The sequence below is a fragment of the Nothoprocta perdicaria genome, unplaced genomic scaffold (assembly GCF_003342845.1).
Source record: "Nothoprocta perdicaria isolate Ctin4 unplaced genomic scaffold, notPer1 scaffold_6, whole genome shotgun sequence".
NCBI lineage: Eukaryota > Metazoa > Chordata > Aves > Tinamiformes > Tinamidae > Nothoprocta > Nothoprocta perdicaria.
The window spans coordinates 3,889,277-3,907,529 of NW_020455865.1; the positions used below are offsets into that span (position 1 = coordinate 3,889,277).

Consider the following 18,253-nt stretch of genomic DNA (forward strand, 5'->3'; position numbering starts at 1 on the left):
ACCTTTTCCCACTCTGCATGCAAATTGCAGGTCAGAGTTTGCATATTTTCTGTCTAGACAAAATCTAATGGAAATGATTCCTGTCAATGCCCACAGAGAATCATAGATTCCAGTCGCTCTCTTAACATAAATTCCAAGTTATTCACCAGGAAAACTTGCCCACTTCCAGCCATCAGATGAGGGGATGGGACAGGTGTTGATCTAAACTCGGTTTTCTTGAGATTTATTTTATGTAACTGTGTAAAGGCTTAGCTGAAACTTTCATATCCCTGGGCTGGTTCCTCCCAGCCTTACCTGGAAAAAAGCTATTGACTTTCCTTCCGCTTCCCAATTAGTTTTTGATACCAATATTTCTCACTGCTTTGCAAGCCGTTCCCCTCTGCTGAAAGCTCTGGGGCTGTTCATTCTGCTGTCCTAACACTGCAATTAAAAGCTTGTCCAACCTGGGCTCAAGGCACCAGCAAAGAGGCCACCACATCTCCCGGGAATCTTATTTTGAAAACTTTAGAGAAATTTAAGCCTCTTTAAGCAGCAGGACTGAATCGAAAGAGGAATGTTTAGATCGAGTACAGAAGTAAAGTTGGGGTAGATTTTTTTTAAGAACAGCAGCAGGTGGCTCAACTGGGTTAGTGTATCACGGGCAGATATCTTTCACTGTCCCCAAACCTGGCTTAGTTTTTATTGCCTGCACTGCCTGCTAAGCAGAAATGGATCTCCCCATGTTTTCAGGATTCTTGGTGTGGAGTTTTCCTGCTCGGAACTTCTCTCTTTAATTCTACTCAAGCATAGGTACTAAATCCTAGTATTATTTTTCAAGCCCTTTAAACAAGTATATTTGAAACAAAACTTTCCCGTCAGCTAAAGGTGACAGATTATCCAGGGTTATTTTGCACAGTATGCCCTTTAAATTCAAACTCCAGATGGGAAACATAAAGCTGGTATTAAATTTGCACAGCAGGGTGGAGAAGAAGAGTTCAGTGTCAAGTCTCGGCCGCTGTTAGCGTTGGACTTCAGCAGCAATTTGCAGGACCAGCAAATCTCCCCTGTGGTATCTGCACTGTAACACCCCAGTAAATAGCCAGTTAACTCAGATATCACTTAATGGCTCTATCCAGTGCGGTGACAAACTGCCCTATTACCAGCTCAAGGGGAGAGCTGCTGCGGTCTCATCGCAGAGATTTGGTCACTCGCATCCCTGGGACTTCAAGCAATGTTTAAGCACCCGGTTCCAGCCCCCTTTGACCATTGCACTAATGGTTATTTTGGACCTGCAGATGGATCTGGCTTCTGTCTGCTCAGCTCGAGCACGGGTAGAGCAGCCGTGCAGCCAGGTCGTGCCCGGCAGCATTTGGACGTGGCGCAGGCTCCTCTCCTGCCGCGGGGCAAGGGACAAGTTTTATTTTAGGAGGGCCGAGCCAGTGGTCACATCTGGAAGCAGAACTGAGAAATCAGACACTTCTCTGCTGCGTGGAGCCGGTCTCTCTTCCTGGCAGATCACACAAGATCCACTTCCACATTTCAGCGCTCGCTTCCTTCTTGGGTTTTGGAGTTGAGCAGAAAGGAGGCACTTGTTCATCTGTAGAATTCGCTGTTTTGAGCTCAGGTTTTAGAGCCTTGCTCTGTATAGCAGGGGAAAAATAAAAGAAAACAATCCTCGTTTTGCTTATGTAACTTCCATTTCTTTTTGGAATTTCCAATTTGCTGAAGCAGCGTAAGTTTAAAGAGGAGCTTCAATTATCTGTAATTACTGCTGCAGGAATCTCTTTGCTTGCTGATAAGGAACAGCATAATGTGCAGCTGGCGCAGTTGTGCACTGATTACCTCTGTGCCCACACTGAAGATCTCAGTTTGATTTTTCAAACCCCATTTCTCCTTTCGGGCTTGTTGCAGAGAGGAGAAAGCAGCAAACAGAGGAATCTGGTGACATTGTCAGAACTTGCCCTTTCCCTTCCGGAGCCCTTTCCAGTAGAAGGGAGGCATCTAAGGAGCATTTGGGTGTTTGGTTTGTGTTTTATTTCACCTGCTCCACTTTTAAGCATTGCTCAGGGAGTAGTGGATAGGCCTGTAGGTGCAATGCAAACTCTGTTGAAGTGTTCAGGAGTCTCCCCAGCAGCCTCTTCAGTTCCAGGGTTTTATCCAGCAGGCAGCGAGGTGGCAAATCCGCCCTGTCACCTCGCGCTCCTGACAGTGACTTGGAGCAGAAGGTGCCAGCAGCTGCAAGAGGGAAACGGTATCACTTTGATTCCTAAATAATAGAATTTACAGAAAAAGCCTTGTTTGGGCATTGTAGACTCCCCAAATGCTGTAGTTGATTTTCCTAGTGAAGTTCTGTAGGCTTCGTAGGGGGATTTCAAAGCTTGAGTGGAACAGCAAGTTTTTGAAAGCAGATGATGCATCCTATGGACCCAGTTGCAGCATCCACTTGTGTGTGTGTGAACACTTCGCATACAGATGGTATTTTTAACAAAGATGCTCCCAGTTTTTCTTCCTTTTGAAAGCTGTTCCTTTGTTTTGCAGTTTAATAGCACATGTATGAGATTTCCCCAAATTATACTCTCTTTAGCCTCCGAAGGAAAGCCAGCGGCCTTTCAGAGCGTGGAGGAAAGCGCTTTTTAAAATTAGCTTCTCTTGAAACCTCTGCTGAGCTGGGGAGATTGAGCAGAGAAAGCTGAGGTTAATTCAGTGTTGGCACCTCCAGAGGAAGAACCTCTGGTTCTTCCAGGATAGAAGGGCCTTTGGAGTTTCACTTCTCTGCGTGCCCAGGGACATCTATAGATAGCTATAAGCCCTGAATAGGTCTCTTGCCTCTCTTGTGTTATTTCCCCATGGAGAACCTTGGCCAGCTCTGTCTGAAGGTGGGAGTTGAAAGGAGAGGTCAGTTGTGGTTGATTCTACACTGGGCTTCCCCATCGGGGCGCTTCTCGCAGAGCCCTGTTCCTCGTGAGGGTTCTTGTTCTGTCCCACGCAGGAACCTCTTTATGGCATTAGCCCAAATGGACGTGTGGGCTCTTCGTGTGCTCCCCTCCTGTCCCACATGAGGGATTTTCCAGGACTACTTCTTTCAAGCTGCGTGTTCTGTTGTGTTCTTGCTCGACTCCATCTATAAACACCTGAGAATATTTCCCTGCCTCCGAAGGCTGATGACAGCTCCAGTTACAGCTCTTGTATTTGGAGGGGCAATGCCAGTGGATAGACTGGGATGTGAAGATGTCACTGGCCCGGTGACACTCTACTTCAGGCTACTTAAAAAATATAATAAAGATCCCATGGAGCTTCCATTGCAGAAGGCCCAGGGAAGCTGATACCATCAGGAAGCCCTGCCAGGTATCCAGCCCGGCTGTGAGAGGATCTGTGTTGATAGCTGGGAGCAGAGGATCTCTTTGTCAGCCTCAGACACCCCTAAAATATTCCCTGCTTCCTTCTAATACGAGTGTTTGTTGTTTTGACTGCTGGCAGACTTGTAGTGCGGGATTATCATGCCCTTATCTCCTCATCCACTGTCTTATCTGCCTGTAGCAGATACACTACGGTAGTTCCCTGAATGATTAAGGCTTCCATCGCTAACATGTTTAAGAAATGGCCCCGAGGGAAGCAGGCGTTTTAATAAAAGCGTTGGCCATCTCATTCCTCAGTAGGGATGTTAGAGTCAACCTGCTTTTTGACAAAAAAGGAACGTGACATAATTGTTTGTTGATAAAATACCAAGCAATTATTCAACACTTTCGCTGGCTCGATGAAGTCATTCATTGTGCAGGGTGTTTCTGTACTTACATTTATGTGTGCAGAGGCAATTTGTCTGTAGCTGGGGTATTGCAGGGACTGGAACACATCTGTGATGGTGGGAGAGTAGCGAAAAAGCCACGTGTGTGGCTTTTGCAGAATCCCCACAGGGCCAGTGTGGATGAATTTAACTCAGCTATGACCACACTACTGCTGGGCCCAACTAGGAACAGCATCATTTGCATGGCTCTTTACCTAACTTGTGCCCAGCTCAGCTCTCCCGGTGTCCCTGCCATCAATAATCCCTAACCTGAGTAACTGGGAGGTTTTTAGGTTTTTGCAGCCTCGCTCTGTTTGGGGACATGAGCATCCAGCTTTTACAAACACTGAATCTTTGCTTTTCCTTCTCTCCCTCCACTAGGAACTGGTCAGACTCACGATTGAGAAGCAGGAGCATCCCTCTCCCACAAGCCCAGTTAAACCCAGCTTACCAGCGTGTAAATCCGACAGGTGGGTTGCTGACGAATCGTTCTGGTGCGTGCACGCCTAATGCAATAGCTTCATGGAGATAATTTCTGACTGCTGATGGTTGAATTCAAGCATCCAATCGTAGTACTTCTTGGCCTAATGGGTTACAGTGAGACCACTTAAAGAGAACAATGTGCTATGATAGGAAAGAGGCCAAAATCTGGCAATGAAAAGTCACTTGGCCATGACACTTGCACATTGTATTGTGGAGAGACATGAAGTTGTCCTTGCAGATGTGAAATCCGCCTTCTGCTGTAGCTTTCTCTCACACTGTATATGAATTAGAATTATTATAAACTGTCAGCATGCTGTGTTCAAACTGGTTTTGTGATCTGCCTTCTGTATTTTGCTCTTTGCAGCCCGTCAGAACTTCCCCTCACTGAACGAGAGATGGAGATCCTCAACAAGACAACTAATATGACTCAGTCCAATGAGTTACTGACTGACTCCATGGATGAAGAGGTTGCACCTCCTAAGCCCCCCTTGCCCTGCATTCGTGTGGCAGAAAACAGGTAATAAAGAATGAATCAGAAATACAGAATAAAAGAGAAAATAAATAAAAAATAAAAAAGCACCAGGCTGAAAAATACCAGTGATATTTACTTGAAAAATACTTCATATTTTATACAGAGTGCCAAAAGGTACACAGGAGAGTTCCATATATGAAGTGGTGGTGGCTCTGAGCTTCCTGTCTTTCTGAGTTGTTCTCCCCTAGAAATCTGTTTGCATGCAGCTTAACCTGCTTTCTTCCTTATTTGGAGCAACTTTGTCTGGTTTTTTTCCTTTCTTTTTTTTTTATGCAAAGATAGTGTGGTGCTCTGAAAATCTTGAACGAGAAGCATCACAAAAACACCCAAGAGCCTTATTTAAAGCTATGTGAAACCTTATTCAACACTATCCTGTGCTATTTTGGTTGCATCACTTGTTGTATCCAGTGGGAAAAGTTCTGTTCGTGTCAGCTGGTGATTCTCTATCCATCCTGCATGTCCAGCTAGTTCTGCTTTGGTTATCAGTTAAGAGTGAAAGGAGTTAACAATGCATGCAAAAAAAAAAAAGTCTTTTTATTTGGTTGTTCTTACCCTGCTATACTAGTAACCACATGAAAGTTTCTATGTTCTATTTTGAGAAGGAAGAGAAAACCCCCTGCCTACAGCTTGCTGGTCTGTGTGGATGCTATTTTTTTCTTCTCTAGCAAGGGGTGGTGTGAAAATGTGAGTCATGTGATAATTTGGAAATGTGGCACTGAGGGCTGTGGTTGGCAAAAGGAATCACATTTCTGTGTATTTATTTTTTTGAATTCTCATGGGTTAGATGAAAACTTCTTGGTATGTTCCAGGAACAGAATATGTGTGCTCCTGGGAGCCTTGCAAGCTCGATGAATGCCGGGATTATGTGTCATTAGGAACATAAAGTAATATTCAGTGGTAAAATCTCATTAGGTAGTGATAATGTGGGTATGATACGTGCATATCTGAAAGGGGGTTGTGCCAAAGCATAGGCCCACCCAGTCACCGGGCAAAATGAGAGCCACCCTGACCATCGTGTCCCTCTCAAATTCACCAGGAATGGAAAAAGGCAGAAAGAGCTTTTTTCTGTCCTGTAAAGTTTTTTGAAGCTTTGAACACTTGTCAAATGTGTGAGGTTTGGAGGGAGGCACCTCTATGAACTGGAACAATCTGGGGGTCAACCAAAACACTTAATTTGAGCTTTCACCACTTTTATTTAAAAATAGCTGTTGTGATAATTAGCTTCATTAAAACAATTTTTAAAACAGCAATTATTTTTGTTTGGCAAATAATACCAACCTTTTTCTCAGCTTTAGTAAAAAAAAAAAAAAGAATTGTTGAACAGCACCTTTCCTGTAAGGGTTTTCAGTACTTTTAAATTGTTAGTAAATACCCTGAATGGTTTCTGGTGGGCTCCAGACAGGAAGCCGTGAGCTTCGAGCCTGGCAGAACCTCTCATGATGTCTTTAAAATTCTTTCTCTAGAGCCTGAGAATTGTTAATGTCTATTATGTCTTGCAGCCCTCCTCCAGCCTTACCCCCTAAAAAACGGCAGTCAGCGCCTTCCCCAACGCGAGTGGCGGTGGTGGCGCCCATGAGTCGAGCCACGAGTGGGTCCAGTTTACCTGTGGGAATCAACAGACAGGTAACATCAAAACCCCTCAGTGAAGGGCAGGGGAAACACGTTGAGGAAGGTAGAAGTGCTGTGACCTGCAGGTGTGCACTTCCCAACACGCCTCCCATCTTCCCAAACAACTTAGTGTTGACGAGCTCTTCTGCAATGGGATTTACATCTTTTTTGGCCTATAGGAGCTTTTCCGCTCTGCGGTGAGGACTTGAACCTTAATTGACATTGCAGCAAAATCAAATCTTGTCGTCATTCCCGAACCCTTGGCTCTTGCTGTCAATTGGCTGATCCAAATAAAGTTGGGACAATTTTTCCCTAACTCATACGCTCACACATTGCTTTGCAGGAGTAGAATACATGAGAGATGTTCAACCACGTGTAAATGAACCCGAGGTAATTTCTGAAATAAAAAACATAGCCTTAGGCATCAAAAGCTGCCATTAGCTGTATCTCACTATAATTTATTTACCCTTTGCTTACACGTGAGCTCATCAAATATTCAGCAGAGCCACAGTTATTTAATGAGAAATCTGGTAGTCTACTGCTATCAGTGTCATGACAAGCAGTCCTAGGGTGTGTACAGCACTCAGTCATCTTCTCAGCAGTCTCTGCCTTCTGCCCTTCACCAGATCAGAGGTTTTCTGGGGTGCAGATGGGCTTATCTAGCTGGAGAGAACTGGTAGTGCTGATACTCCCTTCCCTGCTGTCTGAGCACAGCTGTGAGGTGTTGTTCCCTTTCGCTGTATCTAATTTGCCAGCAAGCTGTGAAGAACGATTTTTTTTTCCCTCCCTAAGGATTTTGATGTTGACTGCTATGCCCAGAGACGGTTGTCAGGTGGAAGCCACTCCTACGGGGGAGAATCCCCTCGTCTCTCACCGTGCAGCAGCATCGGCAAACTCAGCAAGTCTGACGAGCAGCTCTCCTCTCTGGACCGCGACAGCGGCCAGTGCTCCCGCAACACAAGCTGTGAAACGCTAGGTGAGCAGGGGAGGGTCCTTGCAGGCCACCAAGGAGCCCATCTTGCCCCATTTTGGGGAGCTTTCACAGAGCTGTGACACAAAAGTGAACAGCTCATCCCTGCAGCTCTTCTTCTGGAGCTACTGTGGGCAGTTCTGTAAGGATTATATCCTGTTGGGTAGGAAAAGGCCCAAGGGAATTTGTTTCCCTACCTGGAGATGGTTGTGTGTATACACAGCTCAGATCTTGGGTTGGATATTTTGCTGATTTCAGTCTTGTCTGTAGACATTAGTAGAACATGTCAGTCCTGTTAAACTAAAGCAATATTGTCTCTAGGGGCTGGGAAATAAAAATATAAATGCATAGTGTAGGAACCTCTCCAGTGTCTGAATTCTTGTTAGTTTCTTATTAATATGAAGAAATACTTTTTTTTTTATCTTAGTTTATAAATTATCTTAGTTTTCCGGAAGGTGTGGCAAGATGGTTCCTGCTGCAAGGAACCTGCTGGCACTGTGATTAAATTAGCTGATTAAATAACTGAATAAATAAATTAGCTGATGGAGTGGGAGGGCAGAACTGAGAAAGGCTGAACAGAGGGAAAGTAGAGAGGCCGGAAGAGAGAAAATAATGCAAGTTTGCCCTGTCTTCTGTGTTTAACCAGATCAGTCAGATCACTATGACCCGGACTACGAGTTCCTGCAGCAGGACCTCTCCAACGCGGACCAGATCCCTCAGCAGGTGCCCGGTGTCCTCAGCCCATTGCCGGAGTCCTTGGGCGAGTCCGGCTCCCCTTTCCATGGACACACGTTCCAGCTGCCGCAGGGCAGCTCTCCCCCGCTGGAGCTGTGCAGCCTGACGGGAGCAGCGCAGCCGACGGAGACTCCTCCGGCCTTACCGGAGAAGAAGAGGAGGAGCGCGGCCTCGCAGACTGCCGACAGCTCGGGCTGCAAGGTCTCCTACGAGAGGCTCCCTTCACAATACGATAACATCTCGGAAGATGATTTGCAGAATGCAGGCTCTGTCCTCTCAGTGCCCTTCACACCGTTCGCTGCTGTCTTGCCCTTCCAGCAAGGAAACTCCTCAGCACCAGCTGAATTCATTGCTAACTTTGCTGCTCCCGATTCTACCAGTGACCCAGAGAAGCCACCACCTCTGCCGGAGAAGAAAAACAAACACAGTAAGCAAGTGCTCATGTTGGTTTGGGATCTGGGATGTTTTCTTGCTTTTTTACCCTTTTTCTTGCAATTGTCATGTTTCCGATTGCCACTAAGTACCGGTGACCCCAAGGTAATGTCCTTGCTCACACGGGATCAAAAATCACTCCCAGTAAGTGTCAAAGAAGGGGAAGGGAAGTGTAGGTCGGCTGGGCAGTGAGTGACTTTGGGAGCCTGGAATGGTCCAGGCTCAGGGAACTGGCAACATGCAGCACCTTCATTACTGTAGTGAGAACATCTTTGCTTTGCCTGAGTGTGAAACTTAGGCACTCTGCCTTCCAAATCTTCCTGGTTTTCCCTCCTTTTTTTATGCTGTTGCTTCCCCCTGCCCCTGTTTTATGAATGTTTTCCCACTGCAGAAAAAAAACTTGAGTTCTTTCCAAGAGCTCAGAGAAAGGGCTGTTTTTTCTGTCCAAAACTGAGCGTTGCCAGTGCAGTTATTTGGCAGTTGGAACAAAGTCACCCACACGGTTGTGCAAGACAACACCGTTAGCAGAGTGTCCGATACTGCTGGTTTGCTATGGGATCTCATTTCCGCTCCGTGCCTAAGAATTTCCCACATCATTAAAATGAGCAGCCTCTAAATGCAAAGCCTCCATCCCCAGCCAGACTCCTGGCACAACAGAGCCACTTGAGCTCATGATGTGACTCTGATTTCCTTAATGTTCATTGCTAAAAATATGGCAATGCTCTTGCCAAAAAAGCAGTCATACTGATCCGACAAGGAAGACGGTGGACGGCGCCGTGGGATCCAGCAAATGCTAATTTACCAGTCCCTGGCTAATTTACCAGTTGTACAGTGCACGAGGAGGCAGCACCTACAAGATCTGCATCGAGGGTATTAAATTGAATGGCTGGCAGCCCAAGTGAAGAGCTCGTTTAATAAGTGCTGAGCTGGCCCTGTGACTCATTTTTGCAGTTTGTCGTCTTTTTGCCCAGGAGAAAGCTGGAAGTGAGGTTGGTGTGTCATGCCTCCAAGCCAGTATTCTGCCCATTCCTCTGCTCATTTCCTGTGCCATTCACTTTTTAAAAAGGGCATTGACTAAGAGCATTTCCACTAGCGAATACCATGCCATGGTGGCCAGACCACAATTGTAACTCTCCAGAATTTTAATCAGACCACAAGGCCCGAGCAATCTGAAAGTGATCAGAGTCCCTATGCGCAGGAAATCACTTTTCTCTCTCTCTGGTTAGTAAAACAAGCCAATAATGAAAAGGCAATTAAAGCCAATAGCAAGGAGCTAAGATGCTAGTTTGTAGGCAACAGAGAGACAATGAAGATGGTGCAGTCTGTAGCAAGGGTTGCTTGTGGTGACTTCTGTGGCACTAAGTACCTGTGTGTAGCACTGAAGGGGGATGTGATGCAGATGAGATGTTTTACGAAATCAAGGAGTTAAAAACATTTTTAAATTATCTTCTCCTTTACTTCTCCTTTACAGGAGAAATTTACTTCTCCTTTACAGTTGTAACCCCCCAAGCCACGTATTTCATGTGCATTTATTTTGATGTTAATAATAGAGATAACTGTCATTTGTCAGCCAGCCCCATCCGAGGACATTGACTGGATTGCTCAGTTAGGGGGGTAGAGGCCACGTTGTTAGGGGAGTAGAGGACATCCCCTAACGTGTTGTCATCAGGTTGACTGATGACAACTCTCATGATTTGATAAAGGGTCTCTGGTGCAAAGCCTGTAGTGATAGTTGGGCTAATACCTGACTGCTGCAGACACTCTGCCTGCGTTCATGTGACACTACAATGTCTTAGTTTGTCTTCACTCTGCTGTGTATCACACCGCAGATCTGTGGTTGTTAGTTTTGCTTTTAGTTTCAGTTTAAGAAGGGCAGTAAAGCACTACACAGACTGTACCATAGCACCCAGGTTTTTTTGGCTTTGGCCTACAAAGTGATGCTTCTAGATACCCTGTGTGATCACATACATGAGGCAGTGGCTTCCGTATCCCTCCTTCTGTGAGGCTCACAAAATCCTGGGATCCTGTGTGCACGCATGAAATTATTTAAAATATCTAGAGCTCTCTCAGATACGACTTGATTGCGGTCCCTTTGTTGTGGGCCATCGCTTGGTAGTTGGCTGGCTGGCAGGAAATGTTGCAGGGGAGACTTACACGGTGCTTTTATTAATAATATACATCAAATTCCGCCAGAGTTAAGCGTGTGTGTTACTGGGAGCTGTGCTCAGAGGGACCTCCAAGCGTCATCTTCTGTATAATTCAAGCAGGGAAGTGATAAACCGTCTAGTCTGGCACGAATTATTATTTTACAGCGCTGTGAGAGTGCATGTTACTATGCTAATGGCAAATTGTTCCAGACTTCTACTTGAGCTCCTGCTCTACAAGACACAGACGTGGAGCAGATTCTGCTGCAGAGAGCCCACAGCTGGGGCTGGAAAACAGGATCCGCTCCCGAGACAGCATGTGAACTAGCGGCGAGGCGTTTCCTCCTGTCCCTGTCCCTGTCACAGGGGACAAAATGCAGCCCGGTGCCCCCAGAGCAGCTGGTGTTGAGCTGGAGGACCCGCACTGAGGCAGGCTGGGCTTAGCCAGGGTTTAATGGGAGCTCTTTGGAAGAATTTCCTTTAATGGGAGCTGTTTGGAAGAGGTCTCCTCGTGCCCTGCTGATGGTGCAGATGCTCCTTCTGGCTGGCAGCCTTCAAGGAGCAACCTCCAGTCCCCAGACCCGCTGCTCCAAGGGTGGCTTCTCATGGTGGGCAGCTCCTCGGTGCCCTTCTCCCTTCTCCCTGGCTGCAGAACTCACCAGCCACTGACTCCCTTCTCTTGCAGCGTGAGCAAAACCTGTGATTTTCAGCATGTGACCTTAGCTGCTCGAGCACAGAAATCCCCAGGCAGCTTTACCTCCTCCAGAAATGACATCCAAGACGCTGCAAGCAGTTGCTGGGAAGGTGTTCCTGGCCACAGGCACATCTCTTTTCTCCCTCTACATTTCCTGCCCTGTTTCATTGCTGCATAAGCTGGGCGCAATGCTGTGCTGGGAGAGGATTCTCCCCTTCCCTCCCGGGGCGCTGCCATCAAGGCTGCTCTCACGGAGGCTGCAGCCTCCAATCCATCGTGTCATTTCCCATCTGCTTTGGGAATTTCTGCCTTCCCCAAAAACACAGCAGTTTGGGGAGGGGATGGAGAGGGGAGGGAGAGAGAAAACCCCCATGCAAACTGCCCTTGTGAGGGGATTCTGTTTCCTTGCCCCCCTGCTTGAGCTTGGGACTGTTTCAATGATACCCTTTTTAATCTGTGCTCTGCAGTCTTTCTTTCTGAGCCAGGATTGTGTTTCCCCACCCCAACCTAACCTGAAAACACGGAGGAGCACAAAGCCGGAGCAGGGAAGCGCTCACCTGCCCTCGACTAGTTCTGGCAGACGAGAGGCAAGGAGCTGCCATGGCAATGGGAGGCATCAGTGTCACGAAGAGCTCAGATAAAAGAGCTCTTCATTACTGCCGTGCAGATTGAGTGAAGGCCCTCGGCAGCGTTCAGGCTCGCTACGTTGAGTTGCAGTCATTTAATTTTACCCAATGTCTAAAATATTACCCTTTTCACTAGCGCTTCCCGTATTTATGGTGTTGCATAGTCTTATAGCCTTATGTATTGTCTTATGCTCATGCATATTGATCCTGGACGTCATCTTAACACCTGAACATCACCTGTAGTGCTTGTTTTAGCAGGTAACTCCATCTGCAGAGTTTGTCGGAATGTGTCCTGCCAAGATTTCCAGCCCAATTGCTTGGCTTGTGTCCCGCTTAAATGATGTGATCTCAAGCTGTGCTCTCAAACTCCAGTCCTCCGTGCGTCCCCAAGGGCTCTTGATCCTCAGTTCACTTTTGCTGCAAGAGAGATGTCTCCTCGAGAGATATCCTGTGATATCAAGGTGTTTTTCCAGGTCCGGGTGTCAGGCTCAGCTAGCAGGGGGGGACCAAAGGACAGAATTTCAGCAGGAGCTGCCAGTGCAGCGAGATGGGGACAGGTTGTCCAGCGGCAGCCCCGTGCGGGATCACGCGGTGGGAAGAGCAGGTGTTACCACTTGGGACTGCAATATATCAGCCCAGTTTCCTGCAGTCTCATTGCCGGGGCACGTTTTTGGTTTTTTCCTCCTTAAAAAAAAAAGAAAAAGCCTGTTTTTTGAAGGAGAGATGTGACTCTGTGGGAAGGAGCAGCTGTGCTAGCTCCATTTCTACATGGACTTAAAAATATTAGAGGAAATCTGAACAAAATAAAGGTCCAAAGGCAGGTGCAGAGCAGCTCCTTCCTGCACGGCTGCATCCTGTTTGAAGCTGCCCGGGCTGCAGCTTCTCTCCTGCTCTGCCCAGCAGCGAGTGTGGGAAGCAGCTTCACAATGCGCAAGTGCTGCATCGTGAGCACTTATTTATAGCCCTCCCTGAAGCCATCCATTCATTTCAGCTGTACAACTGACAGGTACAACTGGAGCTGAACAATTGCCGCCTAATGACCAGATTTACAAAACCTGACAAGTGCCTGTTTAACAACAGGGGCAATGATCACAGGATACCTGCTGCCCGAGAGCCTGTTTGCAGAAAGACCCTAGTTAGTCCCTTTTACAACACTTTAATGCATCTCTTGCTTCTGTTTTCAGGGATATAGATAAGACTTATTTATTTATTTTGTACTTATTAGTTGCATTTCTGATCTTTAAGCACACGGCTTTGGGGTCTTTCTGTGATACTGGGTGTCAATCGTGGAATTGCCTTTGAATCAATTGGATTCAGTGGCAGAATGAGAGATGCCGAGATGGTTTAACAGGGGATATTTAGCTGTGTTTGCATTTGTGTCAGTGAAGTAGGATGGCATGGCCAGAGGAGCTTTGAAACGGCCAGACTTACGGGCCAACTTTGGCCATGGCATCTAAACAGCTGCAGGAGAGACACACAATCTCCCAGGTAGGTGTTTTCTGATAAGGAGAAGATTGTAAATCCTCTTGTGCTAGCAATCCTGCTGACTGCCGATTTGAGGCTTATTATAGGCTTAAGAACTGTTATTTGTTGTCAAGGTTGCATCTTTGTGCAAGGTGATTTGTGCTTCCTAGAAAGCAGAGAGCAGTGGCTGTGTTTCTTTTGATGGGAGGCTTTGGGCATGAGCTGTTGAGGAGGGTTTTCAAAATTGCCGTGGGTTATTGTGAGGAAGGAATTTGGGCTAAGAGTCAGTGGATCAAGCTGCTCAGAAAGGTTTTGGAGACCTTGCTGGTTTAAGCAAAGCTGTTGCCAAGTGTCTGGTGTGGTCTGTGATTATTTCCCGTGTGCTCTGTCTTGCAGGAAGGGATATTTGTAGATTTTCCTCCAAGATGGAGAATTAGTGTGTGAATGACCTGTGAGCAGAGCAGGGATGCCTTCCTGCTCTGGGCATGGAGCAGAGCATGGCGAGAAAGGTGGCAAAAATAACCACTTGGTTTGGTTGTTTTGGGAATGAGTGAGTGAAATCTCTTTTTGTGTGTTACAGTGACAGCATATATGCAGTTTGTGGAAGACTACTCAGAGCCACAGCCCTCCATGTTCTACCAGACGCCTCAGAATGAGCACATCTACCAGCAGAAGAACAAGCACCTCATGGAAGTCTATGGGTTCAATGACTCCTTTATCAGCTTAGACCCTTCACAGGATCTCGCGCCTCCTCCTGCCCTCCCACCGAAGCAGCGGCAGCTGGTGAGTGGATTTGCAGGGCCCTGGCCAGGCAGGGTGCACTGTCCTCCCGGGAACAGGGAGGTGTTATCCACAGCGTGGTCCTTGTCACCTTGTTAAGATGTTTTTAGGCATTTTGCATCATCTGCTTCCTAGCTCCATGCAGGCAATTCCCTATGAGCTCTGTAAGTGCCATAGATGCCCTGGAAGCAGAACCCGAGTCTTGCCCATGGTGAATCTGTGCCAGACCCACTGCCTTGTACAAAAACAGCTGCTTCCAAGATTGTTACACTCTGAGAAACAGACTTTTTAAGAGTTTGCTGCACTATTTTCCCCAAAACTGTTGTTAAGGACATTGCCATTAACCTTTTAAACATAATTGTTGCTTATCTGACTCAATCTTCCCCAGAGCCACAAAACTTTGGTATGGCCAATATTTCACAGTTTTTATTAACTGATATATATTATTAACTTATATATAACCAATATTTAACTTATAGATGTTTTTCCCCATGTGAGGTTCAGGATTTAACCTCTCTTTGACAGTTCTGTCGTAGTGGGAGATGGTGGAGTTGTTCTAGCAGCAGCTCTTCCATTGCACATCCCAGGGCTTTGATTAGTCCCTAGCTCTTCTCTTCCATCTGATGAGAATACTAATTGCCCTCTGCAAATGGAAATTCATAGGTGTTACTTTTAGTCAAATTGGGAAAGTAACTGAGAGCTCTAATTTCAGGATTCACGTACCTGCATTCCTGTGACACAGGTGGGAGTCCTAGAAACATAAAGAATTGTTTCAGGCTAAGCCAGTCTGAGTGTTATGCCCTGTTGCTTTGTGTGTTGAGACCTCGAATGCCCATGACCCATCTGCTCTGCAAGGGCACTAAGGAGCCCGCAGGACTCTGCTCCACAGGATCACCCAGTTCTCCAGAGTCCCTACTCACATTGTCAGCGTGATCCTTGTGCTGGGACATTGTGTGTAATCCCTTGCCCAGCCTCCTGCTCCTACAGAGTTGACTATATTCTTGTAGCAGAGTGACAGTGACTTGGTCTGCCTTGCCAGGAGAAGAGGGTATGTAAAGCATAAATTTCAAGCCAGGTCATGAGAATTAGGTAATATTATAGTTGCCATCATTCTGGGGAGAAAATCTGCTCCTTTTGTGAATTTCTCAGCCGAAGCAAAGCATTTCTTTTCTGTCCTTTAATCACTGCCTGGGCAGCTCAAGATGTCACTGTTTTGCCTGCTGGGCATTCCCGTCTTCCAAGCTGATACCATCAAGGTGGTGCTTGCGGTTGCCCTGAAGCAAAGGTTTCCCAAAGTGCAGCCTTCCCCACGTGTCCCGCTCTCCATGTGGGACGCGGCGTGAGCGGACGGCGGCTCATTCTGCCAGCCCTGCAAAAGCCACCACCTGAATATTCCTCAGCTCTGGCTGCCCTGCTGAAAAATCAAATGACACGGAGGGCGATGGCCCTCCTAGCAGTAGGCTAGTTCTGCTGGATGGCCTCCTCTGTGTAAAATAATATTTTAAAAGGCTTTTCCTGCGAGTGAGACCGTGAAGCAGTGATGTGCACTGAAACATTTCTGCAAGACCAGCGAAGTCCCCTAGATCGTACCGGAAAGACCCCAGTTTCCAGTCTAAAGGATGGATAGATAGATAGATAGATAGATAGATAGATAGATAGATAGATAGATAGAGCCATAGCTCCTGCTGCGGTACCTGCTGCCTTGGGCATCTCCATGGCACAGGGAGAAGGGGCCGGGGAACCAGCTGTCCAAGGGCCTGGAAGGGAGGAGGTGGGAGTTATTTTTAAGGGATTTGGGAAACAAAGGGGGCTTGAAGTGTGATTTTTATCCTGCCTCCTGAGCTGCAGATGGGCATATTGGTAAGTCTGCGAACTGTATGAATAGCTGCCTGTTTAGCGAGGCATTATATGCATTGTTTTACCGCTAGCGTTTCTTGCCCTTTATTCACAGCCTTTTCTGTGCTTTCTTCCTTTGTTTCCTCTGTCTGTTGCTTTCTCTCCCCTGTTCAGCAGGCCTCCTATGCTGCCTCCTCTTTCCCTTCTGTCTCCTACTGTGTCCAGCAAACTAAAGTGCCCTTCAGCCCCGAGGACACCGGTGCCACTCAGGGCCTCACTATGTCAGTCTCTAACTCCTTTCTCAACCGGCACAGCTCCTTTCCTGTGCATTCGGTGAGTTGCTCTCCGCGCTGCTGTAACCCGGGCGTGTGTTCGTGCTCGTGACATTTGCTCCCGTGCAAATTCTCCAGGTAAATAAATAAGGTCGCTTAAGGGCTTTTGGACTCACCCGGTAGCAATAAACCAAGTAAGAATCAGTAGTTTTCCAAGCTGCACGCTGGTTTTCCTCGAGCACACAGTGTCAGTGATGTGGACGAGTCAATTAAATGCTGCTGGGTGGATCTGGCCTTTTTAGGAATGAGGAGATGCTATCGCTGCAGCACAGGCAAATGTGTGGAAGAGCAGCTACAGCTCCTCGATTTTCTCCTACAAAGTGGCCTCTGCCAGCTCTTTCATCTCGTATTTGCTTGTCTGCTTCCCTTCATGTCCCCGCAGTCCCAAAAAGGCCCAATAACCCTCCGTCGTTTCCTGGTGAACAAGCAGAGGTTTCTCTCTTGCACAGCCCTTCTTGCAGGGTCTGAAGGGAGAGCACAGGAGAGGCTGAGAATGATTGAAATCAAGATCAGAATAATCTTAAAGCACTGTGTAAATCAGTCATCAGCAGCTTAAATAAAGGATAAGTGTAAACATATAAGGAAATCAAACCTAGCTGTGAGATTCCAGCAAAATGGGACGTGTTTGTATATCAAACTATATGCTCTTAAAGCCTGCACGCTGATGACTGAGAACAGGCTATTTTTAAGAGTGACCTGGATGTTTAGTAGATTAGACTGCTTCTGGAGAGGAAATTACCAGACAAGACTCGGGCAATTCAGAAGTGTTAAATTCGTTTAATATTGAATATTTGAAAACTGTTTTATCTCACTGTGTCACTGCTGCCTTCCCATTTCAACACTTAATTCCCTAAAAATTAGTGGCAACGATGGTATGCCCTGGGTGTGAAGAAGAAAATATTCAAGTACTTTACAAGCAGTGTTACTTCCTCAACAGTGAATTAAAGCATTGGCTTCCACTTGAATGACAAAGAGCAGTATCATAATTTTGTTGCACAGATGGAAGGGCTGAGGGCTGGGAATGTTAGTGGACTTGCCTAGATCTGTGGTAAGCAAGTTGCAAGGAAAAAGAGAATTAAAAAAATGAATTATGCAGCTCTCTGATAATGATCCTTATGAGCAAAGCACAGAACTGTAGCAGGTAAAAAGCAATTCACTATTTTGCTTTAAAAGGTTATAAATATGGTATTTATTATGATCTAAAGAAACATGGGCACTTTAGAGTCTTGGTTAGATTTAACTGGTTACTGCATGCTTAACTGTTCTGACCTATTCTCATTTTGCTTTGAACAATATTATTTTAAATATATTATTTTATGAAATGTTAAAACTTCATTATAAAATCCTTATGTGTTTTTGCAAGGCTTGGCTGTGGGAAAGAAATGACTAGAGCACAAGGAACAATGAAAACAACTACTGTCAAATGCATAAAAGAAATAAGCTGAATTAAAAATGGCATTTTTTTTTCCATTAATGCCCTTAAATTATGGTAATCGCTGTAGTTGCTCATCACTTGAGCTGGTCCATTTTTCACAGACAAAAATGAGATTTTTGCTCTGACACTGTCTCTTTGTCTGCGAGCTGCCAAATACCAATGCCCTTACATGCTTCCTAGCTGACCCACATAATTCCGTAACAGTGCTTGATCCCGTTTTCCCTCTCCCTAATAAGACAGCAATGTGAACCAGCTGTTGGAGCCTGGATCATTCCCAGGGTGACACCCTCCATCCCCACGCTCACAGGGGCGAGATCCCCTCTTGCAACCTGCTCTGGAGCCTTCACAGGGAGCATCGTCATCCAAGGAATGGAGCGCCGGGAAGGCTTTGAGCATGATGCTCTTTTCTGCTCTCCTGCCAA

The 18,253-nt window shown here is 46.4% G+C and overlaps 1 protein-coding gene across 2 annotated transcripts in view; it reads left to right on the plus strand.

Moving 5' to 3' along the window:
- The window catches only part of RAPGEF1 (Rap guanine nucleotide exchange factor 1), a 76,864-nt gene that overhangs the window by 36,209 nt on the left and 22,402 nt on the right, over positions 1–18,253 (plus strand). For both annotated transcript variants that reach the window (XM_026049385.1, XM_026049386.1), the window contains exons 5-11: positions 4,142–4,230; positions 4,608–4,760; positions 6,275–6,398; positions 7,176–7,359; positions 8,000–8,515; positions 14,029–14,231; positions 16,239–16,397. In XM_026049385.1, the coding sequence (XP_025905170.1) occupies positions 4,142–4,230; positions 4,608–4,760; positions 6,275–6,398; positions 7,176–7,359; positions 8,000–8,515; positions 14,029–14,231; positions 16,239–16,397 (1,428 nt within the window). The remainder of the gene's footprint in view (positions 1–4,141; positions 4,231–4,607; positions 4,761–6,274; positions 6,399–7,175; positions 7,360–7,999; positions 8,516–14,028; positions 14,232–16,238; positions 16,398–18,253) is intronic.